The sequence below is a fragment of the Oncorhynchus kisutch genome, linkage group LG19 (genome assembly GCF_002021735.2).
Source record: "Oncorhynchus kisutch isolate 150728-3 linkage group LG19, Okis_V2, whole genome shotgun sequence".
Classification (NCBI taxonomy): Eukaryota; Metazoa; Chordata; class Actinopteri; order Salmoniformes; family Salmonidae; genus Oncorhynchus; species Oncorhynchus kisutch.
The window spans coordinates 28,127,647-28,137,848 of record NC_034192.2 but is presented as its reverse complement, the minus strand read 5'-3'; the positions used below and the strand labels follow the sequence as shown (position 1 = coordinate 28,137,848).

Genomic DNA, 10,202 nt, shown 5'->3' with positions numbered 1-10,202 from the left:
GGCACACCTGTTAATTGAAATGCATTCCAGGTGACAAACTCATTAATCTGGTTGAGAGAATGCCAAGAGTGTGCAAAGCTGTCAAGGTAAAGTGGCACCTTTGAAGAATCTCAAATATAAAATCGTAAAAATAAATTAAAACTCTTGAATGAGTAGGTGTCCAAAACTTTGACTGGTACTGTATATTAACCCTGGATTGCTGGTAAAAACAAATGTTAACATTTATAAATGCATTTCTATATAGATTCCATTTTTTTAAACAATGGTGGGGGAGTATCAAGACGGAGGCACGGCGGTTTCAAACAGCACCCCTTTAGTCTGTGTTTATCAATCATTGAGGCCATCTCCATTTCAAAGTGGTCCATTTTCTTCTACTACTTCTATAAATTGGCAAAATCTTTTGCCAAATTTCACATTGGTCCACTCTGGGGTGGCACTGTGGCCCATGATATTTCAAACAAAAAAAGCCCAGACTAATTTTATACAATTCATATCTCCTGACCAATTCTGTAATTTAAACACTATTAGAATAGAAGATCATTTATTTGACAGAAATCCAGATTTAATACATTAATAAAATGAAGACAAACATTTTAAAATATACTCTAATGCTAGTATTTGATTGAAGGAATATAAAAAGTGTAGACTTCAGTCTACTGCTGAGCACATTGGTTTTCCAGTGTTTTCTGCGAGGAAACATGGATGACTTGAGATTTCAGCCTTTTCTTGTCATTTCTTCTGTTCTCTTCACCTTCTTTCTCCATCTCCAGCTCCTCAGTCATGGTTTTACAGTCAGCTGATGGAGATCTAAAAGGCAAACCATTCCATTTGTGTGAAGGTGTTGCCAAATCCAAAGCCATACAGATGACATTTACAACCCGGTTGTTATCATTTCTAGTAAAATACAAAGGATTCATTTACAAAGACATGTTCTAGGCCTACGTGGTACACCAGTCAATCAATCCGTTTAGACCTAAACTGTTGACCTTCACTCTACATGTTTTATTACATTTCAAAAAGTGCAAAGACAAGGATCAACACAGTTGAAACCGTTCCTACTGGCAGCAGACTGTAAACCATTGTTAGTACCTACATTTACATGCATCCATCAAATACATGGAAAGGAAGATCAACACACTGACTCATGGTACAGTAAGTTACAACTGTGTTCAGCTAACAGCAATTCTAGCCTTAATCCAGGCAGTCAGCCTTGTAGGAAAAATGTCACAGAAAGTATAATACTTTTCCCCGTGACAGCCCTCCCAAAAGGCAAGGGAAGGGTAGGCAATGGTGGACTAGTGGTGAGAGCCCAAACAAAGCCCAGGAAGAGGAAGACGACAAAGAAACTGAAGTTGACACAGTAAAAGAGGAGACAGGAGTCTGAAGGACCATGGGGACACTGACCTGGGGGGGTTGGGGATAGTGGTTGGGGGCTCCTCGCAGATGCGCACACACTTGCTGTCTCGGGTCAAGGTAGAGTTAGGCTTGGGGTTGTTGGGGGGCTGCAGAGGGGCAACGGTGAGCCTCTCCTCTGTAAAAGGGTGGGCCTCTGCTTCCATTTCTTCTTTCATGTGCTTGGGGAGCTCCAGTACCATGGGCTCCTCTTTCTTCACTTCTGGAATGTCTACAGGGAGCTTCTCACGCTTGCGCTTCTGAATATGTTTTCTATTCACCTCTAAAGACAACATAAAATAGATTTTTATCTCTCTTACCTAATGTCACATTTTTTAAATATGTAACTTATCACTGCAACTGTGACCAAGTGAAACGTCACGATACAGGCTAATTTACCATTGGGCTCATATTTCAACCGGAGCTCTTCCACTTTGACTTGAAGCATGATGTTGACACTCTGGCTCTGCTTGTGGGCACTCTCTGCACGGAAAAGCTTCCTCTCCAGCTCCAGTGCTCTTTGACTCTCAGAGAGTGACTTCATCCTTTGCATAGACAACTCATCCCCCAGTCGCTCTGCATCCTTCCTACACACACAAATCAAACACTGATGCAGGTACGACAGTTCTAATCTCAACATTTGTAAGCCAAACCTTAAAATGTGGAATGTTTATGGGCAAACTGAAGGTCATCACCCACCCAGCATGTAAATACTGACTGTGCCCTAAATCAAGCGATAACTCACACAGAGTTCGAAAGTTGCATTTTCAGAAGGTCAGTGTAGTATGTCCCATCCCCACTGTCTGTTTCCACCGGGGCTGAAGAGGGCTGTGCCTTCCATGTCATCTGCATAGACACAGTAACCAACAATTGTGACAACATTCACTTCATACGGTGTGAATCTGTTACCTTATAACATGTTGTAGTGTACAGGATTTTAGTTGAAATGACAACAAACAAGAGGCCTTCACCTCCACTTTCTCCAGGCGACGTAGTTTTATAATGAGGGCTTGAATCTCACTGTTCTTCTCTGAGAGCATCGACTGCAGGCGCTCCAGCTGGGCAGGATCTGCTCTAGAGCCTTGCAGTTGCATGAGTGTGGCTATCTGAACCTGGAGGATCATGCATGAGGGAAATGCACATTAATGAATCCCAAGTCTACCTCGGGTCAGTCTCACATTGTCATTAGGTGATTGAGTTAAAACATACAAAAAATGTTTTTAATCGTACCTTCATACGATGGAGCTGTTGTTCGGAGAAGGCATGCTGCTTCTGAAGGGATTTGTGCTGTACTTTCATACTGATCAGCTGTCTCTCCATCTCTGCTCGTTTGTCTTCAAGCTAAAAATAAATCAAGAGGCTCTATAACACAGAACGGGGAGGGTGCACACCCCCAGCCACAGGGCCACAGTGGAGAGGGTCAAGAGCTTCAAGTTCCTCGGTGTCCACATCAAGAGGACTTAACAAGGCCCTCTGACACCAGAAGTCGTGAAGAAGGCACGGCAACACCTCTTCTCCTTTGGGAGGCTGAAACGATCTATCATGGCCCCTTAGATCCTCAAGCAACTATTACAGCTGCATCATTGAGAGCATCGTAACTGGTTGTATCACAGTTTGGTATGGCAACTGCACCGCCCGCCCCAGAAAGCAATACAGAGGCATCACTGGGGGTGAGGTCCCAGCCATCTAGGAAGTACATGCCAGGCGGTGTCTGAGAAAGGCCCAAAAATGTGCAAAAATATTCCAGCCACCAAAGACATGGACTGTACTCAGTGCTCCCGTCCTGCAGGCGGTACCAGCTCAGACAAACACTCCTAAAAAGCTTCTATCCCCTGACCATAAGACTTAAATGGCTAACAACTACTACCTTCCCTCTCTCAGACTATCCACACCGACTCTAGGGCAATCCACAGGTCTCTACACACTCCGACAACCTACACCACTGGTAAAATGACTTAGGATAACATTACTCCTTTACACCGATGTCCATTGATTAACATTTATCCTGCTACTGGTCACTATTACTCTTGTTTACACGTATATATTACCACTAGTATACAGTTGAAGTCGGAAGTTTACATAAATGAGTTTTAATGACCCCAACCGAAGTGTTTCAACCACTCCACAAATGTCTTGTTAACAAACTATAGTTTTGGCAAGTCAGTTAGGACATTTACTTTGTGCAAGGCACAAGTCATTTTTCCAACAATTGTTTACAGACAGATTATTTCACTGTATCACAATTCCAGTAGGTCAGAAGTTTACATACACTAAGTTGACTGTGCCTTTAAACAGCTTGGAAAATTCCATACAATTATGGCATGGCTTTGGAAGCTTCTGATAACTCAAATTATGTCAATTAGCCTAATTGGAGGTGTACCCGTGGATGTATTTCAAGGCCTACCTTCAAACTCAGTGCCTCTTTGCTTGACATCATGGGAGAATCAAAAGAAATCAGACCCCAGAAAAAAAGAAATTGTAGACCTCCACAAGTCTGGTTCATCATAGGGAGCATTTTCCAAATGCCTGACTGTACCACACTCATCTGTACAAACAATAGTACGCAAGTATAAACACCATGGTACCACGCAGCCGTCATACCGCTCAGGATAGAGACGCGTTCTGTCTCCTAGAGATGAACGTACTTCGGTGCGAAAAGTGCAAATCAATCCCAGAACAGCAGCAAAGGACCTTGTGAAGATGCTGGAGGAAACAGGTACAAAAGTATCTGTAAAATTAGTCCTATATCGACATAACCTGAAAGGCCGCTCAGCAAGGAAGAAGACACTGCTCCAAAACCACCATAAAAGCGCCAGATTACGGTTTGCAACTGCACATGGGGACAAAGATCCTACTTTTTGGAGAAATGTCCTCTGGTCTGATGAAACAAAAATGGAACCGTTTGGCCATAATGACCATCGTTATGTTTGGAGGAAAAAGGGGAATGCTTGCAAGCCGAAGAACACCATCCCAACCGTGAAGCGAGAAGGTGGCAGCATCATGTTGTGGGTTCTGCTTTGCTGCAGGAGGGACTGGTCCACTTCACAAAATAGATGGCATCATAAGGAAGAAAATGATGTGGATATATTGAAGCATTGTGGATGTATTGAAACAACATCTCAAGACATCAGTCAGGAAGTTAAAGCTTGGTCGCAAATGGGTCTTCCAAATGGACAATGACCACAAGCATACTTCCAAAGTTATGGCAAAATGGCTTAAGGACAACAAAGTCAAGGTATTGGAGTGGCCATCAAAGACCTGACCTCAATCCCATAGAAAATGTGTGGGCAGAACTGAAAAAGTGTGTGCGAGCAAGGAGGCCTACAAACCTGACTCAGTTACAAAATTCACCCAACTTATTGTGGGAAGCTTGTGGAAGGCTACCTGAAACATTTGACCCAAGTTAAACAATTTCAAGGCAATGCTACCAAATACTAATTGAGTGAATGTAAACTTCTGACCCACTGGGAATGTGATGAAAGAAATCATGACCCTCTCTTATTATTCTGACATTTCACATTCTTAAAATAAAGTGGTGATCCTAACTGACCTAAGACAGGGAATTTTTACTAGAATTAAATGTCAGGAATTGTGAAAAACTGAGTTTAAATGTATTTGGCTACGGTGTATGTAAACGTTAGACTTCAACTGTTTACTGTAGAGATAAGTATTTATATATTCCTGCTACCAGTCCCTTTCCCAGCCCTGTTTACATGTAAATCCTACTACCAGTCACGTCGTATGTATAAACCCACCTCAACAACTCCAGCACAATGACAAAGGTACTGACACTACTGTATATATTCTTGCACTCTCATTGTATTTAACCCTCATCGTAGTCCTTGAGGTTTTTAATTCTATTCTATTATTATTATTATTATTATATTGTTGGGAAAGAGCTCACAGGGTAAGAATTTCACTGTACTTTGAAATACATTCAAAGACGCTACGGAGACAGATGGCAATGTAGTACCTACCTCTCCAAATAAAGAATTTCCCTTGCTGTTGGGATCTTGTGCCTGTTGCAACAGCTGATCCAGTTGAATCTGGAGATCTTGGTTGGCCTCTCGGGATTTCTAAAGCAAACAAAAAGGAAAACACATTTGTTTCCTTAGCATGAATGACTAGTGCAATGTATGCATGATATACACAACCTAAACTGCTGAAGATTATGATCTTTACCTCCAAGGTGTTGAAACAGGAGACAGCTTCTCTCTCACACTCTCCTTTCTCCTCGCAGATTCTCTCCAGTTGACGTTGAAGGTTTGTGTTAGTCAGCTCCAGCTGCTGCTCTTTGTACTGGGCCTCCTGAAGTGCCAGCTCCAAGGTAGCCTGAGTGGACAAAAAACAAAAATGACTACCTATACTGTACCACATGCAATCATTGTCGACTGAGATTTAAATGAGCTAAAAGTTAACAAAGCAGAGTCTTTATGGGCCTATACTAATCTCCCATGTACAGATGCATGTCACATCGGATGGAATCGGAGTTGGGCTGGGCCTGATATAGAATAAATTAGCTCTTCCCCTGCCACTCAAACAACAATGATGAGATCACTTCTTCCACCCTGACAAGTGGTTATTTTACTGTAATAGAGGAGAAGTTTTCCTTTCTATTGATACCCTTTTTAATGTCTTAACTTCTCAAGTTGCGCACAGAGCAGACTACTAAAACGGGAGTATCAATGAACATTGATTCGGTGTTCATAACAATTCAACTGCTCTGCCTTGTTGATTGGCAAATAGATGCAAGTTGGCTAAACTTGAAATATAAAGATAGCTATAGAGAGATACTGACTACTCATTAGCACATGGTCTTGTGCTTGAGAGATTCTTTTTGATACCCGTGTTAATTTTCGATAATGCCTGCAACAAGAAGTGAATGTGTATTATGCAGGGTTCTGGTTAAACTTGTAACAAAGAGGGCATTTTCATAGACAGACTTAAAAACCAGATCTGTGGTTATTGCAAAAAAGCAGGTTAAACTAATTTGATTAAATAATTACATTATTAGTTAGGCTTAATTTAGCCTAGGTATAATTTCACGAGCCATGAATTCATTAGATTATTGCTGACTGTTTGAATTGCATTGTATTTTACAGCAAAGCTTAGAGAAAATATTTCTACAAAAATATACACACAATTATTTTTTTAGAATTAAAAAATAAATCAAATTGAGATGTGATTTTTAGGACATGTCACCCAGCTGTGGAGCGTAGCGTCTCAACAGACTGCGGGATCAGACGACTAAGGAGCTTTTTTCCAGTTTGCAGATTTTTTTCGATAACAATAATGTCGCCAAAACATGATTACGCAGGTGTTCGCATCTTTCACATTTCGGAAGAGAGGGTATATTTGGCCAACAGACTTGGGGTGGAGACTTTGCTAATCTTGGTAGTATCTTCTCATACATCTGACTCCAGAACTTAATTGAGCATCTGATGCAATATTTTAGTCCTGGGCTCCTGAGATTATGTCTTTACAGACAGTGTGGTAGGGTACTCACCTTAGCAGCCACAAGCTCCATCCTCTCCACCTGCAATTCCATCATCTCTGTTGACAGGGTTTCATGAGTCCGCTCTGTGACAGATCGTAGCTCCTCCATCTTGATGCTCAGGGTCTCTGTCTGGAGCTCCAGTTTATGCCTCAGCTGCTTCTCACTCAGCTGCACCTCATCCAGTTCAGATCTCATTCTCTCCATCTACAGCCAACCACAGATATCCCATTCACTACATTGACTGGGCACACATAGTATTGTCAAGAAATAAGTATTGCATCAAAGGCAACTCCTAATTAAGTATGTCTAGCAGAGATGACTTCAGTGTGCATAATTCCACACAAAAGAAGTACCTTTGCATCAGTGGTGTAAAGTACTTTAGTAAAAATACTTTAAAGCACTACAAAAGTAATTTTTTGGGGGTAGCTGTACTTTACTATTTATATTTTTGACTACTTTTACTTCCCTACATTTCTTAAGAAAATATTGTACTTTTAACTACATACATTTTCCTTGACACCCAAAAGTATTAGTTACACTTTGAATGCTTAGCAGGACAGGAAAACAGTCAAAATCACACACTTATCACCCGGCAGACTCACTAAACACAAATTCTTTGTTTGTAAATTATATCCGAGTGCCCCTGGCTTTCCGTAAAATGAAAACAAGAAAATGATGCCATCTGGTTTGCTTAATATAATTATTTACACTTTTTGATACTTAAGTATATTTTAAACCAAATACTTTTACTCAAGTAGAATTTTACTTGAGTCATTTTCTATTAAGGTATCTGGACTTTTACTCAAGTATTTTCCACCACTGCTTTGCATGCTATTTTTTCCTTGCCTAGACTCAGCATATCCCCCAGCCAATGGTGTACAGGTAATCAAAACCACACCAACCGTGTTCTTGCACTCATTGAGCTCCATAGCGTGATTCCTCTCCAGCCGGGATTCATGTTGCTCCCACTGCAGCCTCTGTTGGCTCTTGATCGAGTCGTGGTCGGAGCGCAAGCTGTCCAGCTCACGGTTTTTCAGCGCCACTTCGCGCTGCAGGGAGTATTTCTCCTGCTCCAGGACCTGAGAAAAGACACACAAGAGATTCATACCTCATACATCAACCCACTCCATCTGCGTTCTCATCCAAACCCTGCTCAACATTACTGTAATATCAGTTGTAACAAGATTCAGGTCATAAAATATAAGGATGATTAGTAGTTGTTATGGGCAGCAGTTTGTCTTATGTTGTAATGAGTTGAATAGGCTATGACAGTAGCAGTTTATCAACGGTCAAGAAGACAGCAGTCTTTAGAGATGTCAGTCATTGCCCAGTGTGAATGATCACCTCCACAGCGTTGGTCATCTCTACCCGCTGCTCCTCCAGTTTGTTCTGTAGATCCAGCTGCCCATCCAGCAGCTGAAGGCCATATTGGCCTGCTTCCTTCAACTTGCGTTGTAGTCGCTGGATCTCATCGTCTCCTGAAGTACACATCTTTCACAATTGAGGGGGAAGTAAAAGGGAGAGAAACTTAACTGGAGCACTTATTGAGATTGTGGGACACCCATTTATGCCCAGCGATGGTTCATATGGGTTTAGGTGGAATAGTTGTTCAATTATGTAAAGAATGTGGCTACTCAGTGATCATATCTGATTAAATGAACACAACAAACAAGGATGACAAATATAGCTATTAGCCTAATGGTGGAATAAAGTCTAACCCTGAACTAAACCTAGTTGAAAACAATGGATAAAGACTAACTACTGATTAGGTCCTATTCAGTCGGCACGAAACGGGATAAAACAATTGTATACACGCAACGTTGTGTTTGCTTTTGCTAGTTAACAATACAGCATACGACTGATAAACACTAACATTAGCCAGCTTTTTCCTCCTGATATGAGCTAGCTAAGTACGTTAAATAAACTTGCACGACATAGCGTTATCTAGCTAGTACTAACTGTTGATTACACAAATACAGTTACCCTCGGAAATGTGATCGTAAGAGGATAACTAGCAAGAGATTGTAAAATTACTTTTCATATTTAGCTAGCTAGTAAGCATACCTTTCCACCATGCAGTCAAAAGGGAACAGAACCACCACAATTCAAATCTTCGTTGTTTTCGACCGCTTACACAAGACGATTTGAATTCTCCTGCAGCCCAATGACTGTTCAATGGGCTGACGTCAGATTTTGGACATCCCAAGAAATGAGTTTAGACTTTCTGGCCAGCCAAATATCGCGAGCGATAATGAGATGTCTGTTGGTCTGCCTTTATACAAGGGCGTGGTGACCAATGCAGTGTTGCCAATTTAGCGACTTGGTCACTTAATTTAGCGGGTATTCAGACCCCTCTAGCGACACATTTTCAAAAAACCGACAACGATTTTTTCTGGTGTTATTGGAGACTTTTGGAGCCACCCCCGTACCAAAGCACTCACAGACCGCCCAGTCAGAGCAGGAAATGTTCACCCCTCCGTGCCCAGACTGCAAATGAATAGCGCATGCCGGAAGTCGCAGCTGGCTGACCCCGCCCTGGTACATTCAGGTTGGGATGTAAATGTAAAAAACATAACTAAAAAACGAAGTAACTCCGCCAGTGTCTCTTTTGGGTCCCTTTTGCCTGTCCCAAGCCAGGATAAAGGAGGAGGGTTGGAATTGTGACATTGAAAAAAACAGGAATCGACAGAAGAAAGTTAATTTGTAGTTCTAAACATTGTCTCTCCCACAGCATCCATCACAATTACATTCACATGGCCAATTATGCAAATTATGCGAGACGTCATGTAGCAACTTCTAGTGACTTTTAGGACAGCCAATAGCGACTTTCCTTACTGAGGAGTTGGCAACACTGGACCAATGTTTCCATGTTTGCAGTTTTCCCACGATTTGGCAACTTTCGCGGGTGATGTCGCGGGTGAAAATGTATTGATTGCGGGTTCGAGGTTTTTGGGCTATTTCATAGTTGCACCGCGGCCGAAATGGCATATCTCTTAAAAATATATATATTTCAATGTAACCTGATGCTGTCAGGCAGTGGTGTAGATTGTTGCTGAGTGAGTGGTAGGGAGGGCAGTATTTAATTACAAATTTATTTAGTAATTAAGCCTCGAGAAGCTACTGATACCTCTCACCATGTTAACTAACTCTTCCTAGTGCCATAAAATAAAGCCATGAATTAACATGGACTGTATGGAGAAGGTGTCAAACTGCTGGACGCATTCACGTCACTTAGACATAGTGTAACGTTTGCTTGTAAGTTTATTATGAAAGCTCTTACCATGAACGCCTTACAAATGTCTACATATACATG

The 10,202-nt window shown here is 41.6% G+C and overlaps 1 protein-coding gene across 1 annotated transcript; it reads right to left on the bottom strand.

Annotated features, from left to right (window-relative positions):
* Positions 1-524: 524 nt before the first annotated feature.
* LOC109910098 (protein Spindly-like) lies at positions 525-9,421 on the bottom strand. Its single transcript, XM_031797628.1, has 12 exons — positions 8,954-9,421; positions 8,234-8,380; positions 7,792-7,968; positions 6,899-7,093; positions 5,575-5,724; positions 5,370-5,468; positions 2,623-2,733; positions 2,364-2,504; positions 2,138-2,238; positions 1,792-1,979; positions 1,405-1,675; positions 525-807 (listed from the first exon to the last, which is right to left on the bottom strand). Exons 2-12 carry the CDS (start codon positions 8,378-8,380, stop codon positions 654-656), a joined length of 1,734 nt encoding a protein of 577 aa, XP_031653488.1. The 5' UTR covers positions 8,954-9,421; the 3' UTR covers positions 525-653.
* Between the last annotated feature and the right edge of the window lie 781 nt (positions 9,422-10,202).